Source organism: Leuresthes tenuis, unplaced genomic scaffold, assembly GCF_036924035.1.
Source record: "Leuresthes tenuis unplaced genomic scaffold, fLeuTen1.0.hap1 SCAF_19, whole genome shotgun sequence".
NCBI lineage: Eukaryota > Metazoa > Chordata > Actinopteri > Atheriniformes > Atherinopsidae > Leuresthes > Leuresthes tenuis.
This window is the reverse complement of record NW_027325373.1, coordinates 997,195-1,024,080: the sequence shown is the minus strand read 5'-3', so window position 1 is coordinate 1,024,080 and position 26,886 is coordinate 997,195. Positions and strand designations below refer to the sequence as shown.

Sequence of the window (26,886 nt, the reverse complement as noted above, 5' to 3'; positions counted from 1 at the left end):
GAGGTCCTGTGGCGCCCCAGGGGTCCCGGACACTTACAGAAGTTCTGGTTTTGAGCTTCAACAGGACAGAGATACCTGCATGAATTCGGCAGGTGGTTTTAATGTTGTGGCTCAGCCTTTGACATCAAAGAGATCCAAATCTAAGTGACCCGCGTAGTTCTGGTTCAGACGTAATAAGCATTGACAGATTTTTCTTTAGATTGAGTCACAGGAAGTGGCTGCTGCAATAAATCTGACTCGACTGTCTGCACACATTTTAAAAAGGGTTGAGTTTTCCTCTTTTGGACCAGCTTGAACCAGGTTCTGGTGCTGCTGATGGTGCCGTTGGGTCTGAGGTGAAACCTTTTGGTTGTCCGTGTAAAGCTTGGAGTCCCATCACATGTCAGAAGGTAAGAAGCCTCTGAAGGTTTGTTCTCGGCTGTTTTTCGGCGCCGTCGGACCGTCTTCCTGTTGATCTCTTCAAAGCTTCAGGTGCACCACGGGTCAGCGCACCTGCCTCGAGTCGCACGCTTTGCATCTCATTTCTCTGCCTGTGATGAGTGACAGGAAAACCACGAGTCATGTGAGCCTCGGTCTGGTTCAGTCTGGTTGAGTCGGGGAGATGCAGCGGAGCCTCCACCTCGCTGCTCCGTCATTAACGGCTCAGTCAGAGCCCAAGCTTTGGCAGCTATTTGGAGCCTTCGGCTGCAGACATTTGAATGGCAAATGTGCGGCTTTGCTGGAGTCTGTGATGAAAGATAGCTGTTCATACGCATTCAAACGGGGCCTGAGTGCGGCGGTGTGCACGTGGTGGCGGTGTGCACGTGGCTCCGCTGCAGACTTTCACTTCAGCCTCTGAAGTGTCACAAATCATCAGAGACTTCCTGTAACCATAGAGACGCCCCCTCAGACACACGGCGTGTTTGCATGCCTGGCATCTCCACAGCGGGATACTGCAGGACAAAAAGCATACACCCCGACTCACTAAATCCTAACATTTCACTGACCGACACGCCCTCCAACTCCTCGGGAACGCCGCCTGTTGGGCCACGTTCAGCCTTATCCTGGCACACGGCGGTTTGACTCGTGCTGCCGAGGCTCGGCTTCATCAGCGGCTGGGAGCTGCTTTTAATGGACATCTGTGGCTGAACTGTGAGTTTGATTTCTATCACTTGTATCAGGACTCGTCCTTGAGCTGGAAGATTCTCGCAGACTGCCATGGCAACCGCGGTCAGGAGGAAGACGGCGGCGCTGCTGGAACGTTTGTCCTCGACTCAGTCGGAGCACGTTTGTGCATCAAAGGACTCAAACTGTTTTTAAAAGGTCACATCGTGCTTTTGGGTTTTCCCCCGTGCTCATTGTGTTTTTTGAGTTAAAAGTTCACACCAGAGGAAGTTAGCAGCTTCCAAAGCAAACATCCAGTGGCAGGTTTCTTTTTGTGTGCACGTCATTCATCATGCAGCCGTGCGTTCCTTCAGCTGTGAGCTCTCCTTTCAGTGCTCCCAGCATCCATAGCTGTGATATTAGCTTGTTTATGGCTCTCATCTTTTGGGGAATGTGGGTGATGCTCCCAAACCCTCTGGAGCCAGAGGTTAGCTGAGTCCGAACCTTCTGGAGCCAGAGGTTAGCTGAGTCCAAACCCTCTGGAGCCAGAGGTTAGCTGAGTCCGAACCCTCTGGAGCCAGAGGTTAGCTGAGTCCAAACCCTCTGGAGCCAGAGGTTAGCTGAGTCCAAACCCTCTGGAGCCAGAGGTTAGCTGAGTCCAAACCCTCTGGAGCCAGAGGTTAGCTGAGTCCAAACCTTCTAGAGCCAGAGGTTAGCTGAGTCCAAGCCTTCTGGAGCCAGAGGTTAGCTGAGTCCAACCCCTCTGAGTCCAAACCTTCTGGAGCCAGAGGTTAGCTGAGTCCAAACCCTCTGGAGCCAGAGGTTAGCTGAGTCCAAACCCTCTGGAGCCAGAGGTTAGCTGAGTCCAAACCTTCTAGAGCCAGAGGTTAGCTGAGTCCAAGCCTTCTGGAGCCAGAGGTTAGCTGAGTCCAAACCCTCTGGAGCCAGAGGTTAGCTGAGTCCAACCCCTCTGAGTCCAAACCTTCTGGAGCCAGAGGTTAGCTGAGTCCAACCCCTCTGGAGCCAGAGGTTAGCTGAGTCCAACCCCTCTGGAGCCAGAGGTTAGCTGAGTCCAACCCCTCTGGAGCCAGAGGTTAGCTGAGTCCAACCCCTCTGGAGCCAGAGGTTAGCTGAGTCCAACCCCTCTAGAGCCAGAGGTTAGCTGAGTCCAAGCCTTCTGGAGCCAGAGGTTAGCTGAGTCCAAACCTTCTGGAGCCAGAGGTTAGCTGAGTCCAAACCTTCTGGAGCCAGAGGTTAGCTGAGTCCAAACCCTCTGGAGCCAGAGGTTAGCTGAGTCCAACCCCTCTGAGTCCAAACCTTCTGGAGCCAGAGGTTAGCTGAGTCCAACCCCTCTGGAGCCAGAGGTTAGCTGAGTCCAACCCCTCTGGAGCCAGAGGTTAGCTGAGTCCAACCCCTCTGGAGCCAGAGGTTAGCTGAGTCCAACCCCTCTGGAGCCAGAGGTTAGCTGAGTCCAACCCCTCTGGAGCCAGAGGTTAGCTGAGTCCAACCCCTCTGGAGCCAGAGGTTAGCTGAGTCCAACCCCTCTGGAGCCAGAGGTTAGCTGAGTCCAACCCCTCTGGAGCCAGAGGTTAGCTGAGTCCGAACCTTCTGGAGCCAGAGGTTAGCTGAGTCCAACCCCTCTGGAGCCAGAGGTTAGCTGAGTCCGAACCTTCTGGAGCCAGAGGTTAGCTGAGTCCGAACCTTCTGGAGCCAGAGGTTAGCTGAGTCCGAACCTTCTGGAGCCAGAGGTTAGCTGAGTCCGAACCTTCTGGAGCCAGAGGTTAGCTGAGTCCAAACCCTCTGGAGCCAGAGGTTAGCTGAGTCCAACCCCTCTGAGTCCAAACCTTCTGGAGCCAGAGGTTAGCTGAGTCCAACCCCTCTGGAGCCAGAGGTTAGCTGAGTCCAACCCCTCTGGAGCCAGAGGTTAGCTGAGTCCAACCCCTCTGGAGCCAGAGGTTAGCTGAGTCCAACCCCTCTGGAGCCAGAGGTTAGCTGAGTCCAACCCCTCTGGAGCCAGAGGTTAGCTGAGTCCGAACCTTCTGGAGCCAGAGGTTAGCTGAGTCCAACCCCTCTGGAGCCAGAGGAGGAGAGGGCCGGGAGGAGAGGGCCGGGAGGAGAGGGCCGGGAGGAGAGGAGAGGGCCGGGAGGGAGGAGAGGGCCGGGAGGAGAGGAGAGGGCCGGGAGGAGAGGGCCGGGAGGAGAGGAGAGGGCCGGGAGGAGACCACCCGCTGCCATCCTAAAGTGAATCGGGGCTAAAGTGAAACCACAAACTCAGGCCCAGGCAGGATGATCATTACGTAAGGGACAGTCTGCCTGGCTAAATATAGCAGCCGCACTGACCACTGCTTCATCTTCAATGTGCTCATGGGTTCATAAATTTGGTTTTGTGCAGAATCGATTCCTGGCAGAGCTTCATCAGTGAGCTGTGTTCCAGCTTCACAGCTGTTATCCACCTCTGATGCTGTGGCTCTGCTGAGCCCGAGCAGCGCAACCTTCCAGCTCCTTTTGCTTTCACCGCTTCCCTCGTCTCGGAGCCTTCATCGGCCCAGTTCCAGGCCTTCATCGGCCCAGTTCCAGGCCTTCATCGGCCCAGTTCCAGGCCTTCATCGGCCCAGTTCCAGGCCTTCATCGGCCCAGTTCCAGGCGTGTCAGGCCCTCATCGGCCCAGTTGGAGGCGTGTCAGGCCCTCATCGGCCCAGTTGGAGGCGTGTCAGGCGTTCATCGGCCCAGTTCCAGGCCTTCATCGGCCCAGTTGGAGGCGTGTCAGGCCTTCATCGGCCCAGTTCCAGGCCTTCATCGGCCCAGTTCCAGGCCTTCATCGGCCCAGTTGGAGGCGTTTCAGCCGTTCATCGGCCCAGTTGGAGGCGTGTCAGGCCTTCATCGGCCCAGTTGGAGGCGTGTCAGGCCTTCATCGGCCCAGTTGGAGGCGTGTCAGGCCTTCATCGGCCCAGTTGGAGGCGTGTCAGGCCTTCATCGGCCCAGTTGGAGGCGTGTCGGCGGCCTTGTGGCGTCTCAGATCTGCAGAGACGTGAGCTTCCGTGTCAGCTGACTTTTGAGCACCAAAGAGCCAACATGCCTCCTTTAACTGGCTGTGAAATCCAGGCTCAGACAGAGAGAATAACTGAAATGAGCTGTCTGAAGGCTCCTCGGAGGCGGTCGAACTGAAATGTGCTGTAGAATAATAATCTGTTGTATGTCGCTGTCAGACAGCAGCAGGATTATTTCTGATATTAACGCAGAAATAAAACCGAGTTCTTCATTGATTGCATCATCTTTCCATTCTTCACTCGCTCCTTCTTCTCCTTTTCTCTCACTCCTGCCTCGGTGTTCTCCCTCTCCATCTGTCAGACTCCTGGAATGGATGATGGAGAGTTGAGCGTTGCCTAGCAACTGTTCCGGTTGCCCCGGCAACCGCGGCAGAACTGCCGCATTTTGCTTGTCAGGGGGGAGAAGCGAAATTGATTAAAGGAGGAATAAAGGGGATGATGAAGATCGGAGAGGTGGCGGCGAGGTTTAAAGGAGAACAATGAGAGTCCCAGAAGGCAGCGCTCTGTTCGATGGAGCGTGGCGCCGGCGCCAAACGCCACACTTTCCATCCGTCATCATTCACACGACAGTTGTTATCGCAGGATCTGATGGCAGCCTGTCGGAGCCGCTGAGCGAGCAGCGCGACACGATGTCCAGTCAACAAGAACATAAACGGCCGACATTTACCTTTAACGGCAGAGTCGGCCGGTACCCTTTAAAGCTGAAGGGACTCTAATGTTCAGGCTGGTTTCTGCTCCAGCTTGGAGGCGAGCAGACACACAAAAGGGCAGCAAACGCGTTTATTTCCCTCTCAGCTGGAGCTGAGGGGCGTTTGCTTTAATAAGATGACCCAAAAACAGCCGAGTCCCGGGTCGGGGTCACTTCAGTGAGCATCAGTCACCCAGAACGAGCGTAAAGTCTCCCATCAGAGAAGCAGGGCTCATTAAAAGCTGGCCCCAGGTTCCCATCCTGTTCCACTGAAACCACACGTTTTGAATGAAAGAGGCTCTGTTTCCGGCTGCTCTGCCTCCAAAACACACCGAGGCTGCCTTTTCATTCCTGTAACCTCAGAGGAAGGTGTCGGCTGGGGGTCTGTGGGCGCTCGGTCTGGGCTTCAGTCGCTGAATGATGCTGCCCCAACATGCAGCTGCTTCTGCCCCAACATGCAGCTGCTTCTGCCCCAACATGCAGCTGATGCTGCCCCAACATGCAGCTGATTCTGCCCCAACATGCAGCTGCTTCTGCCCCAACATGCAGCTGCTTCTGCCCCAACATGCAGCTGATGCTGCCCCAACATGCAGCTGCTTCTGCCCCAACATGCAGCTGATTCTGCCCCAACATGCAGCTGCTTCTGCCCCAACATGCAGCTGATTCTGCCCCAACATGCAGCTGATTCTGCCCCAACATGCAGCTGCTTCTGCCCCAACATGCAGCTGATTCTGCCCCAACATGCAGCTGATTCTGCCCCAACATGCAGCTGCTTCTGCCCCAACATGCAGCTGATTCTGCCCCAACATGCAGCTGCTTCTGCCCCAACATGCAGCTGCTTCTGCCCCAACATGCAGCTGCTTCTGCCCCAACATGCAGCTGATTCTGCCCCAACATGCAGCTGATTCTGCCCCAACATGCAGCTGATTCTGCCCCAACATGCAGCTGATTCTGCCCCAACATGCAGCTGATTCTGCCCCAACATGCAGCTGATTCTGCCCCAACATGCAGCTGATGCTGCCCCAACATGCAGCTGCTTCTGCCCCAACATGCAGCTGCTTCTGCCCCAACATGCAGCTGATTCTGCCCCAACATGCAGCTGATGCTGCCCCAACATGCAGCTGCTTCTGCCCCAACATGCAGCTGATTCTGCCCCAACATGCAGCTGCTGCTGCCCCAACATGCAGCTGCTGCTGCCCCAACATGCAGCTGATTCTGCCCCAACATGCAGCTGATTCTGCCCCAACATGCAGCTGATTCTGCCCCAACATGCAGCTGATTCTGCCCCAACATGCAGCTGATTCTGCCCCAACATGCAGCTGCTTCTGCCCCAACATGCAGCTGATTCTGCCCCAACATGCAGCTGCTTCTGCCCCAACATGCAGCTGCTTCTGCCCCAACATGCAGCTGCTTCTGCCCCAACATGCAGCTGATGCTGCCCCAACATGCAGCTGATTCTGCCCCAACATGCAGCTGATGCTGCCCCAACATGCAGCTGATGCTGCCCCAACATGCAGCTGCTTCTGCCCCAACATGCAGCTGATTCTGCCCCAACATGCAGCTGATTCTGCCCCAACATGCAGCTGCTGCTGCCCCAACATGCAGCTGCTGCTGCCCCAACATGCAGCTGCTGCTGCCCCAACATGCAGCTGCTGCTGCCCCAACATGCAGCTGCTTCTGCCCCAACATGCAGCTGCTTCTGCCCCAACATGCAGCTGCTTCTGCCCCAACATGCAGCTGATTCTGCCCCAACATGCAGCTGATTCTGCCCCAACATGCAGCTGATTCTGCCCCAACATGCAGCTGCTTCTGCCCCAACATGCAGCTGATTCTGCCCCAACATGCAGCTGATTCTGCCCCAACATGCAGCTGATGCTGCCCCAACATTCAGCTGATTCCGCCCCAACATGCAGCTGATTCCGCCCCAACATGCAGCTGCTTCTGCCCCAACATGCAGCTGCTTCTGCCCCAACATGCAGCTGATTCTGCCCCAACATGCAGCTGATTCTGCCCCAACATGCAGCTGATTCTGCCCCAACATGCAGCTGATTCTGCCCCAACATGCAGCTGATTCTGCCCCAACATGCAGCTGATTCTGCCCCAACATGCAGCTGCTTCTGCCCCAACATGCAGCTGATTCTGCTCCAACATGCAGCTGCTTCTGCCCCAACATGCAGCTGCTTCTGCCCCAACATGCAGCTGCTTCTGCCCCAACATGCAGCTGATTCTGCCCCAACATGCAGCTGATTCTGCCCCAACATGCAGCTGCTGCTGCCCCAACATGCAGCTGCTGCTGCCCCAACATGCAGCTGCTTCTGCCCCAACATGCAGCTGATTCTGCCCCAACATGCAGCTGCTTCTGCCCCAACATGCAGCTGATTCTGCCCCAACATGCAGCTGATTCTGCCCCAACATGCAGCTGCTTCTGCCCCAACATGCAGCTGCTGCTGCCCCAACATGCAGCTGATGCTGCCCCAACATGCAGCTGATTCTGCCCCAACATGCAGCTGCTTCTGCCCCAACATGCAGCTGATTCTGCCCCAACATGCAGCTGATTCTGCCCCAACATGCAGCTGATTCTGCCCCAACATGCAGCTGATTCTGCCCCAACATGCAGCTGCTGCTGCCCCAACATGCAGCTGCTGCTGCCCCAACATGCAGCTGCTTCTGCCCCAACATGCAGCTGATTCTGCCCCAACATGCAGCTGATTCTGCCCCAACATGCAGCTGATTCTGCCCCAACATGCAGCTGATTCTGCCCCAACATGCAGCTGCTGCTGCCCCAACATGCAGCTGCTGCTGCCCCAACATGCAGCTGCTGCTGCCCCAACATGCAGCTGATTCTGCCCCAACATGCAGCTGATTCCGCCCCAACATGCAGCTGCTTCTGCCCCAACATGCAGCTGCTGCTGCCCCAACATGCAGCTGATTCTGCCCCAACATGCAGCTGATTCTGCCCCAACATGCAGCTGCTGCTGCCCCAACATGCAGCTGATTCTGCCCCAACATGCAGCTGCTTCTGCCCCAACATGCAGCTGATTCTGCCCCAACATGCAGCTGATTCTGCCCCAACATGCAGCTGATTCTGCCCCAACATGCAGCTGCTTCTGCCCCAACATGCAGCTGATTCTGCCCCAACATGCAGCTGCTGCTGCCCCAACATGCAGCTGATTCTGCCCCAACATGCAGCTGATTCTGCCCCAACGTGCAGCTGATTCTGCCCCAACATGCAGCTGATTCTGCCCCAACATGCAGCTGCTTCTGCCCCAACATGCAGCTGATTCTGCCCCAACATGCAGCTGCTTCTGCCCCAACATGCAGCTGATTCTGCCCCAACATGCAGCTGATTCTGCCCCAACATGCAGCTGATTCTGCCCCAACATGCAGCTGATTCTGCCCCAACATGCAGCTGATTCTGCCCCAACATGCAGCTGATTCTGCCCCAACATGCAGCTGATTCTGCCCCAACATGCAGCTGATTCTGCCCCAACATGCAGCTGATTCTGCCCCAACATGCAGCTGCTTCTGCCCCAACATGCAGCTGATTCTGCCCCAACATGCAGCTGATTCTGCCCCAACATGCAGCTGCTTCTGCCCCAACATGCAGCTGATTCTGCCCCAACATGCAGCTGATTCTGCCCCAACATGCAGCTGATTCTGCCCCAACATGCAGCTGATTCTGCCCCAACATGCAGCTGCTTCTGCCCCAACATGCAGCTGATTCTGCCCCAACATGCAGCTGATTCTGCCCCAACATGCAGCTGCTTCTGCCCCAACATGCAGCTGCTTCTGCCCCAACATGCAGCTGCTTCTGCCCCAACATGCAGCTGATTCTGCCCCAACATGCAGCTGATTCTGCCCCAACATGCAGCTGCTTCTGCCCCAACATGCAGCTGCTTCTGCCCCAACATGCAGCTGATTCTGCCCCAACATGCAGCTGCTTCTGCCCCAACATGCAGCTGATTCTGCCCCAACATGCAGCTGCTTCTGCCCCAACATGCAGCTGCTTCTGCCCCAACATGCAGCTGCTTCTGCCCCAACATGCAGCTGCTTCTGCCCCAACATGCAGCTGCTTCTGCCCCAACATGCAGCTGCTTCTGCCCCAACATGCAGCTGCTTCTGCCCCAACATGCAGCTGCTTCTGCCCCAACATGCAGCTGCTTCTGCCCCAACATGCAGCTGATTCTGCCCCAACATGCAGCTGATTCTGCCCCAACATGCAGCTGCTTCTGCCCCAACATGCAGCTGCTTCTGCCCCAACATGCAGCTGCTTCTGCCCCAACATGCAGCTGATTCTGCCCCAACATGCAGCTGATTCTGCCCCAACATGCAGCTGCTTCTGCCCCAACATGCAGCTGCTTCTGCCCCAACATGCAGCTGCTTCTGCCCCAACATGCAGCTGCTTCTGCCCCAACATGCAGCTGATTCTGCCCCAACATGCAGCTGATTCTGCCCCAACATGCAGCTGATTCTGCCCCAACATGCAGCTGATTCTGCCCCAACATGCAGCTGATTCTGCCCCAACATGCAGCTGATTCTGCCCCAACATGCAGCTGCTTCTGCCCCAACATGCAGCTGATTCTGCTCCAACATGCAGCTGCTTCTGCCCCAACATGCAGCTGCTTCTGCCCCAACATGCAGCTGCTTCTGCCCCAACATGCAGCTGATTCTGCCCCAACATGCAGCTGATTCTGCCCCAACATGCAGCTGCTGCTGCCCCAACATGCAGCTGCTGCTGCCCCAACATGCAGCTGCTTCTGCCCCAACATGCAGCTGATTCTGCCCCAACATGCAGCTGCTTCTGCCCCAACATGCAGCTGATTCTGCCCCAACATGCAGCTGATTCTGCCCCAACATGCAGCTGCTTCTGCCCCAACATGCAGCTGCTGCTGCCCCAACATGCAGCTGATGCTGCCCCAACATGCAGCTGATTCTGCCCCAACATGCAGCTGCTTCTGCCCCAACATGCAGCTGATTCTGCCCCAACATGCAGCTGATTCTGCCCCAACATGCAGCTGATTCTGCCCCAACATGCAGCTGATTCTGCCCCAACATGCAGCTGCTGCTGCCCCAACATGCAGCTGCTGCTGCCCCAACATGCAGCTGCTTCTGCCCCAACATGCAGCTGATTCTGCCCCAACATGCAGCTGATTCTGCCCCAACATGCAGCTGATTCTGCCCCAACATGCAGCTGATTCTGCCCCAACATGCAGCTGCTGCTGCCCCAACATGCAGCTGCTGCTGCCCCAACATGCAGCTGCTGCTGCCCCAACATGCAGCTGATTCTGCCCCAACATGCAGCTGATTCCGCCCCAACATGCAGCTGCTTCTGCCCCAACATGCAGCTGCTGCTGCCCCAACATGCAGCTGATTCTGCCCCAACATGCAGCTGATTCTGCCCCAACATGCAGCTGCTGCTGCCCCAACATGCAGCTGATTCTGCCCCAACATGCAGCTGCTTCTGCCCCAACATGCAGCTGATTCTGCCCCAACATGCAGCTGATTCTGCCCCAACATGCAGCTGATTCTGCCCCAACATGCAGCTGCTTCTGCCCCAACATGCAGCTGATTCTGCCCCAACATGCAGCTGCTGCTGCCCCAACATGCAGCTGATTCTGCCCCAACATGCAGCTGATTCTGCCCCAACGTGCAGCTGATTCTGCCCCAACATGCAGCTGATTCTGCCCCAACATGCAGCTGCTTCTGCCCCAACATGCAGCTGATTCTGCCCCAACATGCAGCTGCTTCTGCCCCAACATGCAGCTGATTCTGCCCCAACATGCAGCTGATTCTGCCCCAACATGCAGCTGATTCTGCCCCAACATGCAGCTGATTCTGCCCCAACATGCAGCTGATTCTGCCCCAACATGCAGCTGATTCTGCCCCAACATGCAGCTGATTCTGCCCCAACATGCAGCTGATTCTGCCCCAACATGCAGCTGATTCTGCCCCAACATGCAGCTGCTTCTGCCCCAACATGCAGCTGATTCTGCCCCAACATGCAGCTGATTCTGCCCCAACATGCAGCTGCTTCTGCCCCAACATGCAGCTGCTTCTGCCCCAACATGCAGCTGATTCTGCCCCAACATGCAGCTGATTCTGCCCCAACATGCAGCTGCTTCTGCCCCAACATGCAGCTGCTTCTGCCCCAACATGCAGCTGCTTCTGCCCCAACATGCAGCTGATTCTGCCCCAACATGCAGCTGATTCTGCCCCAACATGCAGCTGCTTCTGCCCCAACATGCAGCTGCTTCTGCCCCAACATGCAGCTGATTCTGCCCCAACATGCAGCTGCTTCTGCCCCAACATGCAGCTGCTTCTGCCCCAACATGCAGCTGATTCTGCCCCAACACTCGTGTCCTGTCCCATCCCTGCTCTTCTTCTTGGCTGCTGCCAGCTTTTTCCTTCCACTGCCACAGATTTCAGGGAAATAAGCTGGACTCTAAGTGAGTAAAGGGGTTTCATCCTGAACTCTCTGCATCTGTCCGTGTGACAGACTTCTCATAAACTGTGACATCATGTCTGATGGAAGCAGTTTTTATCCTTTCTGGTGCATCTCGGTCTGATTTGGCTCTACTTTGTAAGATTTCTGCAGCCAGATTTGCTTCTTTCTTTGAATTCCACAAAGTTTGCAGTTGTTTGGCTTCGGGTTTGTTTCAGTGCTCCTGAAGTTCCCACGGCTCTGATTCTGCTGCTGTCCGCTGAGGCGCCTCAGTGTTCCCCGGTGTTGGAACGCACTGCTGCCCCCGGTTCCCCCTCTGGTTCCTCCCCCCTCTGGTTCTTCCTCTGGTTCTTCCTCTGGTTCTTCCTCTGTTTCCCCCCCTGGTTCCTCCCCCCTCTGGTTCCTCCCCCCTCTGGTTCCTCCTCTGGTTCCTCTCTGGTTCCTCCTCTGGTTCCTCTCTGGTTCCTCCTCTGGTTCCTCTCTGGTTCCTCCCCCCTCTGGTTCCTCTCTGGTTCCCCCCCGTGTGTCTTTGTGTTTCTAACCTGTGTGTTTGAACTGTTTCACGGTGCTTTTTGCTTCATTATCTGAAATCTGAGCACTTGTGGCAGGTTAAATGTTGCAGCATCTGTTTGGGGCCACCTCTGTTTGGGGCCACCTCTGTTTGGGGCCACCTCTGTTTGGGGCCACCTCTGTTTGGGGCCACCTCTGTTTGGGGCCACCTCTGTTTGGGGCCCAGAAGATGTGATGGAGCTGTTTTAACATGCTGATGTGGCCCAGAGACGCCGTCCATACGCTCTGATTCTTTATGGCCCCTCCCCTGTATCCAGTTAGCCAATTAGGTCGTAAAGCTGGTGTATGAATCCTGCAGTCTGCTGAGTGAGCAGGGCCCCGTGTCCCCTTCAGGGAGTCGCTGTAAATTAAAGCGTCGGAGCTCTTCCCAGTTGATCTAGGCTGCCTGAATCTGAGCAAACAGCCCCAGCCGCTCCAGGACGACACATCCGCTTCTTCATTTGTTTAAGTGTCTCTCTCTGTGTGTGTGTGTGTGTGTGTGTGTGTGTGTGTGTGTGTGTGTGTGTGTGTGTGTGTGTGTGTGTGTGTGTGTGTGTGTGTGTGTGTGTGTGTGTGTGTGTGTGTGTGTGTGTGTGTGTGTGTGTGTGTGTGTGTGTGTGTGTGTGTGTGTGTGTGTGTGCGTGCGTGCGTGCGTGCGTGCGCGCGCGTGCGCGCGTGTGCGTGTACATAAAGCTCAATGTGCTGCTTACTGTCTCAGATGGATTTATAGCTAAAGAATTAGCATTAGCTGGTGTGTTCAAGCTTTAGCTTTAGCTTCTGTGGTGAAAGTAACCAGTCAGTGATGCTCAGACCTTTGTCTAAATGTAAAGGAAATGAAACCTCGGACTGGCTGTGAAGAAGAGCCGACGTATCAGAGGCTTTTCTGTGGAGTTATCCGTCTCCTGGTGATTGATGATGGTATTTATCCAGATGCATCAGCTGGCTTTAATCTGCCCAGCCTGTAATCTATGGAGCTGTGGACACAGCATGCAGGAGATAAATGGAGGACGGTTGATTTCAGCGCTTTATCTTTCATCTCAACACTTGTTGGCCGTGTTTTTTCTCTGGAGGCACAAACAGCTGATGGACCGTTTGAGAAGCAGCTTTGGTTTGTCAGAATGACCTCAGACAAGCTGTTTCTGGCTGTTTGGGGCCGTTTCTGGCTGTTTTTGACAGTTTCTGGCTGTTTTTGACAGTTTGTGACAGTTTCAAGCTGTTTCTGACTTTTTCTGACAGTTTCTGGCTGTTTTTTTTTTTACTGTTTCTGGCTGTTTGTGACCGTTTGTGGGTGTTTTTTGACTGTTTCTGACAGTTTCTGGCTGTTTCTGGTTGTTTTTTGACAGTTTCTGGCTGTTTGTGACTGTTTCTGGCTGTTTTTTTGACAGTTTTTGACAGTTTCTGGCTGTTTTTTTGACAGTTTTTGACTGTTTCTGGCTGTTTGTGACTGTTTCTGGCTGTTTTTTGGACAGTTTTTGACAGTTTCTGGCTGTTTTTTTGACAGTTTCTGGCTGTTTGACAGTTTCTGGCTGTTTTTTGACAGTTTTTCACTGTTTCTGGCTGTTTTTTGGACAGTTTTTGACAGTTTCTGGCTGTTTCTGACAGTTTCTGGCTGTTTTTTGACAGTTTTTCACTGTTTCTGGCTGTTTTTTGGACAGTTTTTGACTGTTTCTGGCTGTTTGTGACTGTTTCTGGCTGTTTGTTTGACAGTTTTTGACTGTTTCTGACATTTTTTGACTGTTTCTGACAGTTTGTGACAGTTTCTGGCTGTTTGTGACTGTTTCTGGCTGTTTTTTGGACAGTTTTTGACTGTTTCTGACAGTTTGTGACAGTTTCTGGCTGTTTGTGACTGTTTCTGGCTGTTTTTTGGACAGTTTTTGACTGTTTCTGGCTGTGATTGGTTGGTTGCAGATGACGGTTGCAGCAGCAGTGAACGGCTGATTCTACTCCACACATTAAGTGTTGAAGCTGCAGTTTGAACCACTGCACCACAGGAAGTGTTCAAACTGCGTAGTTTAGCATCAGTTTTATTTTTAAACCGTCTTCGATGTCTGACGTGCACCAAAGCGCTCGCACACAGTCATGTGACCCCTGACCCCAACTCAGCTGAGCAGCAGGTCCTTCTCCCTGTTTCTCACTCCAAATCTTTTGCTTCCAACGGTCTTTGAACCCCTCACGGGCTCGGATGCCGGCGCCGCTCTGTGACGTTGATGGTTTGGTTCAGACCAACATGATCTGTGAAATCTGTCGCTGTGCATGAGACGGTTATTCAAAGATCCCATATGGAAGAGTTTGCTTGTTTTTAGGCGTGTTTCGCTGTCTCAGGGAAGCTTGTTCAGGGCCAGAAGTGCGTAAATAACAGCAGTGAACCTCCACCAGCCATCTTAAGGTGGTTTCCTCATCAAAGTGTCAGCCGTGTCTTTATGGAACCATAAAACATTCCTCCAGCCGAGACTGGCTCACACATCCTAATCAGTGAGCCGGCAGGCTGGAGAATACTTAACATTGTTTGCTAATCCTGCAGCTGAATGAATGCGTGTTGTATCCTGCAGCTCAGCCGGAGAGGTGCTGGCTCTGCTGCCCGGAAAGGTCAGCGCATGTATAATGCAGCACAGGCAAGTCATCCCCTGACTCACATGAGCCTTCAATAAGAAACCTGCTTTTTCTGTCCCATAAATTGAGTTGAAGCTAAATAAAGCTGTTGTGCCACCTCAGAATGAGCAGCAGCCAACTTTCAGTGAGCTGTTTGAAGCGTGTCGCTCCTGAAGGTGGGCCGGTTTGTTCTGTGGGGGGCGCTGCTCCTTCAGCTCACTGTGAGCCCTGATGGCGTGAATAAGGCGCCGGTGGAAACCTTCACTTCCTGAAGGTAACGCTGCCGTGGGGGGGCATGAGAAAGCAGCAGGTAATGAGTCTGAAGGGGAGTTAAGGAGCTTTAAATGCTGCGCTGTGGTTCTGTCAGAGGGGGGGATGATAGATGGGAGTTATTTCCTTCACCGGGTTCACATGGTTGTGCTGCTCAGCAGATGAATGCCACACGTTCTCTGGAGGAAATTACACGTCTTCCCAAACTTACGGCACTAAACTGGCAGCCTGAACCCTCTGAGACCAGCTTTCTGTCATTTCTTTAAGGAGTCTTCAGGAATAGTTCTCCAGGCTTCTTGAAGGACATCCCAAAGCTCTTCTTTGGATGTGGGCTGCCTTTTGTTCCGTTCTCTGTCAGATGATCCCACACTGCTTCAATAATGTTGAGCTCCGGGCTCTGGGGAGGATTCATCCCTCCATAAGACCTGTTGCCACTGATTTTCAGTCCACTTCTTGTGTCATTTGGCACAGCTCAGCCTTTTCTCCCTGTTTCCCTTCCTTAAGAACGGCTTCTTGACAGCCACCCTTCCATGGAGACCATTTCTGATGAGGCTTGGGCCAACAGTAGATGGATCAGCTGAAGGTCCAGATGCATCTCTCAGGTCCTGTCAGGTCACAGCTGGATTTTTTCCTCTTTCTTAAGGACATCACTTTCAGATCCTGTTCATCTGCTGGAGATAGTTTTTTAGGCCTGACACTTCTTCTTTTGTCCTCCACTTGTCCAGTTTCCTCAAATGTTTTAAGGACACACTGCACACCATGCTGAGATATGCCAAGTTTTCAGCTAATAGCTCTTTGGGAATCACCTTGTTGCTGCAGAAATCCTATTTTCTGTCTGTCAAACTGTGTTTTCTTTGCTGTTTTTCATAGATGCAGCTAAAGAAATGGGAACAAATGATGTGTCTTTGTGACAGGCTGCTGGTAACAAAGAGCCTAAAGATCCAGTTTAAAATGGCTTCTTTGCTAAGTTGTCTGTTCTGTGTCGACACAACACTGGTTCATCCCTTGAGTTAGGAGCCTTTTTTCTGCCTGAAGGGTTCAAAGGTCAGAGTTCAGTGGCTGAACAAAGAAAAAACACTGAAAAAGCTCAGGAACAAGGACTGAAGATGAGGGAAAAAGCAGAAAAACTGTGAAAGAGCTTCAGAAAGCTGCAGAACTGCTGATCAGGACACTTTAAAGGTTACAGGAAGAAATGAGGCTGATCAATACTTCTGCACAGGACTGAATAACCTCACACTTAACCTTCACTTCCTTCACTGAGCCGTGTGCCGTGTCCTCCTGTGATGAGTCATGTTGGATCCTCTGAAGGTGTCCCTGGGTCACACCAGGAGGAGGCCAATGATGGTTTGTCTTCTAGCCTCCTTTTAGCTTTCCTGTGCTGTGTGAGGGGAGCTGCTCTTAGTTCCTGTTGCTCAGTGAAATACCGTCGAAGCTGCCTTCTTGTGACGAGACGTCTCTCAGTAACACATCACCTGTGTTTTAGGGAAAAGAAGTCGGCAGGTAGCTGCTCCTTCTGCTCATGTTTGGGACCGGAGGCCCGAGCTTTCTCCACCCCTGACCTCTCTTATCTGAGCTGAAGTTTGGGGTAATCTGGTGGGGCGAGGTCCCCTCTGCAGCTCTTTGGATGATTAAGAGATGGATCAAACTTCCTGCTCCTCAGCAGCTGTACGGCCATCTTTCTGGAGCCCCACTTCTCATGTAAATTTAAGCCGTGGTGGCCTTTTTTGGAGCCATATTTGGACAAAATGGTGGCGCTAAATGGTCCCGCTGATGAGAGCCTGGGGACGGTGGGATGGACCGATCAGGCGTCCGCCGAACGGACCGATCAGGTGTCCGCCGGACGGACCGATCAGGCGTCCGCCGGTTGGACCGATCAGGCGTCCGCCGGTTGGACCGATCAGGCGTCCGCCGGTTGGACCGATCAGGCGTCCGCCGGTTGGACCGATCAGGCGTCCGCCGGTCGGACCGATCAGGCGTCCGCCGGACGGACCGATCAGGCGTCCGCCGGTTGGACCGATCAGGCGTCCGCCGGTTGGACCGATCAGGCGTCCGCCGGTTGGACCGATCAGGCGTCCGCCGGTTGGACCGATCAGGCGTCCGCAGGATGGACCGATCAGGCGTCCGCAGGATGGACCGATCAGGCGTCCGCAGGATGGACCGATCAGGTGTCCGCCGGTTGGACAGATCAGGCGTCCGCCGGTTGGACCGATCAGACGTCCGCCGGTTGGACCGATCAGGCGTCCGCAGGATGGACCGATCAGGCGTCCGCCGGTTGGACCGATCAGGCGTCCGCAGGATGGACCGATCAGGTGTCCGCCGGTTGGACAGATCAGGCGTCCGCCGGTTGGACCGATCAGGCGTCCGCCGGTTGGACCGATCAGGCGTCCGCCGGTTGGACCGATCAGGCGTCCGTTAAACAGTCCTCTGTGTTCCTGCCGGCTGAAGCCAGGTTTCTCAGGTGTGTGTTGGAGGTGTTTCTCATGGATTGCAGGCTAATACAATCTAGAAATCCTTATCGGAGTTATAGATCTCTGAATTTGAAGGTTACTCAAATGGCAGACGCTATAAAAGCATTTATTACCGGACGCAGGATGTTCAGCTGGTGTCACATGACAGTCGGCTGTTCCAGTGGGCGTGTTTGAGTAAAACCTGCGTGTTTGTCTGAGTTTCAGCCCATCTGCTCCCACAGATGAGCTTTTTCTTGGTGCTGTGATCATTTCTTTCTGACATATTAAGGTCACAGCTGAGGATAAACAGGCAGAACTGCTTCTGCAGCCGGTCTCTGACTGATCGTCCTTCTCTGAGGGAGCTGCTCACATGTTGTCTCCTTTCTGTGAGGTTTGAACTCTCTGAATGTGACCCGTGGAGTTTGCGAATCTGCAGCAGCTGCTGGCAGACGAGCTGCACGAGTTTAGTTTAGTTTAGTTTAGTTTAGTTTAGTTTAGTTTAGTTTAGTTTAGTTTAAATGTCGGCCGCTCGGGGAGAACCTGAAAGACACGGCAGCGTTGGTTTCCTGTAGACCTTCGGTTCTGTGCCAACTATTTAACTTTATTTAATGCTATTTAACTCTATTTAACTTTATTTAACACTATTTAACTGTCTAACTGTAACACTATTTAACTCCTTTTAACTCTTTTTTTTTAAACTCTTTTTAATTTTATTTAACTCTATTGAACTCTATTGAACTCATTTAAGACCATTCAACACCATTTAACTTTATTTAACTCATTTAAGACCATTCAACACCATTTAACTCCATTTAACTCCATTTAAGACCATTCAACACCATTTAACTTATTTTATTTTATTTAACTCTTTTTAACACCATTTAACTTTAACACTAACTTTATTTAACACTATTTAACTTTATTTAACACTATTTAACTTTATATAACACTGTTTAACTTTATTTAACTCCATTTAAGACCATTTAACTTTATTTAACTCCATTTAACTTTATTTAACTCCATTTAACTTTATTTAACTCCATTTAACTCCATTTAACTTTATTTAACTCCATTTAAGACCATTTAACTCCATTTAAGACCATTTAACTCCATTTAACTTTATTTAACTCCATTTAAGACCATTTAACTCCATTTAACTTTATTTAACTCCATTTAACTTTATTTAACTCCATTTAACTTTATTTAACTCCATTTAACTTTATTTAACTCCATTTAAGACCATTTAACTCCATTTAAGACCATTTAACTATTTTTTTACTTTATTTAACCCTTTTTAACACATTTAACTTGATTAAACTCTATTTAACTCTATTTAACTTGATTTAACTTGATTTAACTCCATTTAAGACCATTTAACTATTTTTTTACTTTATTTAACCCTTTTTAACACATTTAACTTTATTTAACACTGTTTAACTTGATTAAACTTTATTGAACTCTATTTAACGTGTGTTTTAAGCCTTTTGTAATCACAGTTACAGATTGGTGAACTTGAAGGCTCCTGAAATGACAAACTGAGTAAAAGCATTTATTAGAGCAGGATGTTTGTGTGGCAGCCCTTTTATCCCCTGTCTGAGACAACAAAAGCTGCATCTGAGTAAAACCTGTGGGTGTTTGTTCAGTGGCGGTCCCGTTAAAAGGACTTCCACGCTCCTCTGACACATTAAGAGCGCGACTCGTGGTCGCTGCCCTCCAGCAGAGCTGCTGCAGCTGATGACAGGAGGACACCAGTGGAACAGAGCAGTGCTCATCAGTCAACTCTGTGGAGCAGAACCACCGAAAACCTGCTGCTTCTGGTCCCTCAGAAGGGACAGCTTCGTGATGAATAACTGTGAACACGGAGCAGATCTCTGGTATTTTTAGGTGGTTCAGGTGATCTCGCTAATGAGCCAAAGCTCTGAGGAACTCGTGTCTGATGTGAGCTAAAGATCCGTGTGTGTGAGTGAATTCTGGGGAAGAGGCCATTTGTTGAATTAGCCGGGCAGTGTTGAAGTGTTCAGAGATTAAGGTTAATCCTTGATTCTCGGTTATGTAAGCACCGCCGCTTTTCCCCTCTCTAATGCCCGTCTCGCACGTTTCGTCCTTGCCTTTGAAAACCTGTTTGCTGGGAGAAGGAGGAGGAAGATGAAGAGTTTGAGGAGGGGGGTGGGGTGTCAGCAGCACCCTTTCTGCAAACAAGGATGGCCTGTTTATTTGGCCGAGCCTCGGTGGCAGCGCCGCAGCAGAGGGGAAATGATGCATCACGCCTGGAACAGAGATAAAACGCAGGGGAAGAAGTGAAAATGGATGATAGCAGGCGTGAAACCCAAAGCAAATGCCTTCTGGTCCCAGCATGTCTCCCACTGAATCAGTGAGGGTTAGAAATTAGAACAAAAACACCTTTTCCTTCGTGTTGATGCTCATTTTCAGGCCTCAGATATGCACATGAGAACCGGGCCTTTATTCCAAGGCTTTCTTTCTTTACTTCTCACTGTTTTCTGCTTTAAAGGCTCCGAACATCCGAGCCTGAGGCCTCAGACTGTCACCATGCTTTCACTCAATAATGATCTACACGAGGGTCCTGACTGAGTCGGGGTCAAAGGTCACACTGAGACCCAACAAACCAGCACAGAACTGTTCTGTGGACACTTTCCGGGTTTTTTCCTCCTCCTGTCTTAGTTTTACTCCCAAAGTCGCAGCTCGAGGCTAAAAGAGCTCAAAGATGAGCTAAAATTCAACCAAATAAGAGATTAATTTTTACATTTACTTTCACTTTTATGTGATTCCAGACAGAATGAAGCCAAAACATCCCATAAAGTCAGTGAACCTTTTCCCACTTTGTTTCCTTCTGCCAACACTTAAAGCCGTTCTGACTCTGAGGAAACCAGGTGATGCAGAGTTCCAGCTGTTATTTTGTCCCATTCCTCCTTAAACAGGTCTTAAGGTGTGCAGCAGTGCGGGGGGGTGGTTGTTTGTGTTGATTTTCAGCCTTTACTCATTCTGTCAACCCCATAAACAGACTAAACTGATCAGTTTTACATGTTATAACATTCCCAAAAGGCTTAAAATAACTTTTACAGCCACAAATTGGAAAAACTTGGGATAGTTTTCTACAAAAGCAGATGAAGAAAACAGTTATTTTGATGTTTTCTCTTACTTTTACTTCCTGTCAGACAGTCTGAACTCAACATATTTCCTGTTCAGCTTCATTTAATCTGTGAACAAACATCATTTCTACACCTCAGACCTGCAGCATCCCATAAAGTCAGTGAACCTTTTCCCACTTTGTTTCCTTCTGCCAACACTTAAAGCCGTTCTGACTCTGAGGAAACCAGGTGATGCAGAGTTCCAGCTGTTATTTTGTCCCATTCCTCCTTAAACAGGTCTTAAGGTGTGCAGCAGTGCGGGGGGGTGGTTGTATGTGTTGATTTTCAGCCTTTACTCATTCTGTCAACCCCATAAACAGACTAAACTGATCAGTTTTACATGTTATAACATTCCTAAAAGGCTTAAAATAACTTTTACAGCCACAAATTGGAAAAACTTGGGATAGTTTTCTACAAAAGCAGATGAAGAAAACAGTTATTTTGATGTTTTCTCTTACTTTTACTTCCTGTCAGACAGTCTGAACTCAACAGATTTCCTGTTCAGCTTCATTTAATCTGGTAACAAACATCATTTTTACACCTCAGACCTGCAGCATCCCATAAAGTCAGTGAACCTTTTCCCACTTTGTGTCCTTCTGCCAACACTTAAAGCCGTTCTGACTCTGAGGAAACCAGGTGATGCAGAGTTCCAGCTGTTATTTTGTCCCATTCCTCCTTAAACAGGTCTTAAGGTGTGCAGCAGTGCGGGGGGGTGGTTGTATGTGTTGATTTTCAGCCTTTACTCATTCTGTCAACCCCATAAACAGACTAAACTGACCAGTTTTACATGTTATAACATTCCTAAAAGGCTTAAAATAACTTTTACAGCCACAAATTGGAAAAACTTGGGATAGTTTTCTACAAAAGCAGATGAAGAAAACAGTTATTTTGATGTTTTCTCTTACTTTTACTTCCTGTCAGACAGTCTGAACTCAACAGATTTCCTGTTCAGCTTCATTTAATCTGGTAACAAACATCATTTTTACACCTCAGACCTGCAGCATCCCATAAAGTCAGTGAACCTTTTCCCACTTTGTGTCCTTCTGCCAACACTTAAAGCCGTTCTGACTCTGAGGAAACCAGGTGATGCAGAGTTCCAGCTGTTATTTTGTCCCATTCTTCCTTAAACAGGTCTTCAGGTGTGCAGCAGTGCGGGGGGGTGGTTGTTTCTCTGCTGGGGACAGGTCAGGACTGCAGGCAGCCAGTCCAGCACCCGTACCTCTTCTTCCTCAGCCAGGCCTTTGGAATGTGGCAGAATGTGGTTTTCCATGGTCTGCTTGAACAATGCTGGGACGTCCCAGGAAAAGATGTGGCCTTGAAGGCAGCATATGTTGCTGTAAAATCTCAGGGAGCTTTTCTGCATTAATGCTGCCGTCACAGAAGTGGAAATGAGCTTTGCCCCCTGATCCAACCCCATACCATCACAGAGCCTGGCTGCAGGGACTGGCTGCTGACAGCAGGCTGGATGCTGCTTTTGCTCTTTGCTCCATTTCTTCCAGCAAAGATGTGGAATACTGATGGGTCTGACCACAGCACACGTTTCCACCGTGTGACGGTCCATCCCAGACGCCTCCGAGCCCAGAGAAGTGGACGAGGTTAACATCAGGCTTCTTTCCTGCACAGTAAAGCTTGTGAATGGAACTCTGTATTGTGGTGCTTGACAAAGGTTTCCACAGTAATCCCTTGTCCATGTGCTTCTATCAGCTGCTGATGAATGACGGTTCTTGATGCAGCGTCTGAGGGGTCAGAGGTCACGGGGTCCAGCTTAGGCTTGCTCCCTCGTCCTTTACACTGAAACTCCTCCAGATTCCCTGAATGCTTTAATGATATTCTGCTCTGTAGAGGCAGAAATATGCAGATCCCTCCCAGTCTTTCTCTGAGGGACATTGTTTTAAACAAACTGGAGCTCCTCTGAACATCTCTGCTGCTTCAGGAGCAGATCATGATGTTGACGTCATCCCTCCAAAGTAATGTGATCTATTTTTTATTTTTGTCTCGTTATTAGCGCAGATCCAGAGCAACTAAACGAGTTGCTTCACGAGCCAACAACTGAGCTGTTTGTTTCCTTCCTGTTGCACACAAAGTGAAACTGTCTTTCAGGACTTTGGGAAGATTAGAGAGACTTCCAGACTCATGCAGTCAATCCTGTTAGCCTTCTAATTTTACTAATACCTGACTGTAATCTGGTGACAGCATGAGTCCAACAAGCCTTGGTCTCCGCAGCCTCTCAGCTGCACCTCTTCCCTCCTCGATGTGCATCTTTTTGATCGTTCAGGGCGAGCCTTGAAGCCGCTGACATGATGATGATGAAGTGGTGTTCTAGCAGGCAGGGGACGGCCATGATCCCCGGCCAGGCCTCCCGGGGAGCACCACAGTCGGCCCAACATCTCATCTGCCTTTCCTCACCATTGTTCACACATAGCCCGTAGCCACGGAGGCGATTGCCATGGCAACAGTGGGTCTCGTCTCTGTCGGCAACGTGGATTCGTTTTTGTTTCCCCTCCTCCTCACTGTGGATGTGACGGCCCCCGGTGACATAGCCATCTATTGTCGGTGTGTTTGAGAGTCATTTTCAGCCAAATCGGCCCCGTTTTCTGTCACTTTGACCTTTGTGTTTGTGTGAGAAGAATTAGCAGCTCCAATAAGGATAAAACGGCCTCCCTTCGAGGCTCAGGCAGGAGCTGGAGCTCTGTTGTCTCTGGGTGTGTGTTGGAGGCAGCAGGCCGTAATCGAATCATCCGTCTCACACAGCTTCTTCTATTAAAACCCTTTTCATACTCTGAGGAGTACAGCCGAGGTGCTGTTTCGGGTCTGAACTTCCTCTGAAGTCCAGCTTTGAGATGTTTGACTTGACAGCAGGCTGATGGTTGGTCAGGTTCATGTTGTGCTGCCGGATACTTTCTGGAGTTTTCTTTGTTTTCTGGTCCTTCACGATGAGTTTTGCTGCTACAGGCTGAATTACAGTGTAATAAACTCATGTTGCAGGTAGTTTAACCGTTTAACCTTTCCTAATCAATGGGAATTGAATATTTTTCAGATCATTGTACTTAAAAGCACTTTATTGAACATGGAATATTGAATATCTGCAGCCTTAACCAAACGATCAGCTCGTCTTGACTCTTGTGGCTGGTTTCCTTCTGACTTCTCTTCCTCAGCAGGAAGCAGGAGCTAAACAAAGCCGGCGGTCCTTCCGTGGTTGGTCTGAACACTTCTGATTGGTTCCAGCGTGGCGGTCGAGCTGCAGGATGACAGTTTTAGTGTGACGTTGTTCCTCCGGTCTGTCCATGCCACTTAGTTTAGCCACGCCCCCTCTTTCCCTGGTCAATTTCTCCTCGTTGTTGACAATTTGTCGACTTAAAACCACCAGAATCTCGTTTAGCAGCGTGTGGACAAACCGTGACGGCTTCCCTTTCCAGAAGAAGCTGATCAGTGTTCGCACGAGTGGCTGTAAACTAACGAGCTGCAGGTGAAAAATAAAGGGCTTCGTGATGCGTTTAAGGGCTCTTACACACCAAAGCATTGCCAAGAACCAGCTGCAGGTGAAAAATAAAGGGCTTCGTGATGCGTTTAAGGGCTCTTACACACCAAAGCATTGCCAAGAACCAGCTGCAGGTGAAAAATAAAGGGCTTCGTGATGCGTTTAAGGGCTCTTACACACCAAAGCATTGCCAAGAACCAGCTGCAGGTGAAAAATAAAGGGCTTCGTGATGCGTTTAAGGGCTCTTACACGCCAAAGCATCACCAAGAACCAGCTGCAGGAGAAAAATAAAGGGCTTTGTGATGCGTTTAAGGGCTCTTACACATCAAAGTATCACCAAGAACCAGCTGCAGGTGAAAAATAAAGGGCTCTGTGATGCGTTTAAGGGCTCTTACACACCAAAGTATCACCAAGAACCAGCTGCAAGTGAAAAATAAAGGGCTTCGTGATGCGTTTAAGGGCTCTTACACGCCAAAGCATTGCCAAGAACCAGCTGCAGGTGAAAAATAAAGGGCTTCGTGATGCGTTTAAGGGCTCTTAGACACCAAAGTATCACCAAGAACCAGCTGCAAGTGAAAAATAAAGGGCTTCGTGATGCGTTTAAGGGCTCTTACACGCCAAAGTATCACCAAGAACCAGCTGCAAGTGAAAAATAAAGGGCTTCGTGATGCGTTTAAGGGCTCTTACACGCCAAAGCATTGCCAAGAACCAGCTGCAGGTGAAAAATAAAGGGCTTCGTGATGCGTTTAAGGGCTCTTAGACACCAAAGTATCACCAAGAACCAGCTGCAGGTGAAAAATAAAGGGCTTCGTGATGCGTTTAAGGGCTCTTAGACACCAAAGCATCACCAAGAACCAGCAGCTGGAAAAGGTTTGGATCCATATGCTCGGACGCTACTTAAAAATGACGAGTCGGCGGGAAAATGTGGACTATCAGGGTTTAAAGTTGCAATAACTGTCAGTACGCATCACTGTGATGATGGTTGAGTGACAGCTGCGCACCTCAACGCGTCGCAGTGCAGATTAAGCCTCTGACGCAGATTATCTGACGCTATCAGATCAAAACTGTGGCCGATAGCTGTTGAATTGTTTTCCTAACCAACAACAAACAGCTGAGGGCGTTTGGACGTCTGAGGCTCTGGGTTTTCAGGATCAAATCAGATTAAAGTGTGGACGGTGCTCCTGGATTTGAGATAATCTTCACAGGAACACGAATGCCTGAACTGGCGGGTCTGGTTTGGTGGGGAAGCTTTTTCTGTTTGGATCAGGGTGACCCAGAGCTGGAAGAAAAGTCTTCCCTGAACTGTTGTTTCAGTGTTACACCAACAGACCGGCTGCTGCTGCCATGACGACAAAACAACAGTTTGATCAGCGGCGTCAGTAAAAATCAGCCGTCTGCTTTGGTTTTCCTCACAGTTGGTGTTCTTTGTTTTTTTACAGGCTTCCTGCTGTTCAAGGACTTCTGTTTGAATGAGATCGACGAGGCCGTGCCGCAGCTCAAGTTCTACGAGGAAGTAAGTGTGCGTGTGGGATTAGATCATGTAATAGGCGAGAGATTAGTCCCGTAATCCCGCTCCTTCAGATTTAGCTCGCCCAGAGAGTGCTTTGTGTTGCTTCAGCTCAGCTTCTGTTTCAGATTAAAGACTACGAGAAGCTGGACTCTGAGGAGGAGAGGTTGAGCCGCAGCCGGCAGATTTACGACGTCTACATCATGAAGGAGCTGCTGTCCTGTTCACATGTGAGACCTCAGATCCATCCTCACATGCACAACACACACCTGCTGCTTCCAAAGCTTCACTCTGAGGATGACTTCCAGTCGCTGCTGTCTGTTTAGATGCAGATTTCTTCTATTTGAGGGCTTTTCTTGTGTTTTTCCAGCACTCTGTTACTTCCTCCTCCCCTTTACGTCAGTATAACTCAGTGTTTGTGAACTCAGCGGGTGGAACACAGTGATCCAGGCCAGGTTTCCAGGGTTGCTGCTTTCGATTCACCTTCAGACGAATGGAAACGGGAACATTTTAAAATAACCCCCCCCCTCATGAGGTAGAAGAAGATTTGGTGCACATCAGGGCGAATGGAAACAACGTTTCTGTTCCTTCCCTGATGGGATAAAATATCCCAGATTTTCCCAGAGATGGAAGCTGATTTCTTTGTTTTCCTCTCATGGTCGTCCACCACAGCTGTTGTTTTCCCCCCTTTAAGGTTAGCTTCCTGTTCAGAGTCCAGAGAACAGTTTGGTGAAAGTCGGCGTCCTTCAGAAGATATTTAGATAACTGGAGATCCATATAACGGAGTGAACGGGGCTTAGAGGATGCAGCCTCTAAATAAGGCATTATCTGTCTTTATTTCACCAATACTTTAAGAAGAATGAATGAATGAACGTGTGCTATAGCTCTGTTAGCTCATAGCTGCTGTTAGCTCATAGCTGCTGTTAGCTCATAGCTCTGTTAGCTCATAGCTGCTGTTAGCTCATAGCTCTGTTAGCTCATAGCTGCTGTTATGTGGCTACTTGCAGCTATAGGAGAGCTAACGGAGGGATTTCTACACAGGCACTCTACTGGGACCACTTCATCCACACGCCCCCCTGCAGCACAGTTTATTCACTCTGTGCTCTGTGACAGTCGGCTAACTTCACACGGAGTTTGCTGCTGATAGTTTTGTGCAACATGGCAGGATATTTATCAGATTTTGAGTAAGATGGACGTTCTTACTGGAGTGAATAAACTGTGCTGCAGGGGGGCGTGTGGATGAAGTGGGCCCAGTAGAGTGCCTGTGTAGAAATCCCTCCGTTAGCTCTCCTATAGCTGCAAGTAGCCACATAACAGCAGCTATGAGCTAACAGAGCTATAGCACACGTTCATTCATTCATTCTTCTTAAAGTATTGGTGAAATAAAGACAGATAATGCCTTATTTAGAGGCTGCATCCTCTAAGCCCCGTTCTCTCCGTTATATGGATCTCCAGTTATCTAAATATCTTCTGAAGGACGCCGACTTTCACCAAACTGTTCTCGGTGAGCAGATGAACGTATTTCATGCCAGAAACAAGGTGTAAAAACACCGGAGTTCCCCTTTAAGTTCATTGACTTTGAGGCCGCCCGTGCACCCAGAGACGAGGTTAAAGTCCGGAGGTGTGGGCTGAGACCAGGA

General features: G+C 50.6%; 1 protein-coding gene across 1 annotated transcript in view; it reads left to right on the top strand.

Annotated features, from left to right (window-relative positions):
• grk3 (G protein-coupled receptor kinase 3) overlaps positions 1-26,886 on the top strand; it is a 67,621-nt gene that overhangs the window by 15,407 nt on the left and 25,328 nt on the right. The window contains exons 3-4 of the mRNA XM_072371505.1: positions 25,179-25,252; positions 25,375-25,476. Of these exons, the coding sequence (XP_072227606.1) occupies positions 25,179-25,252; positions 25,375-25,476 (176 nt within the window). The remainder of the gene's footprint in view (positions 1-25,178; positions 25,253-25,374; positions 25,477-26,886) is intronic.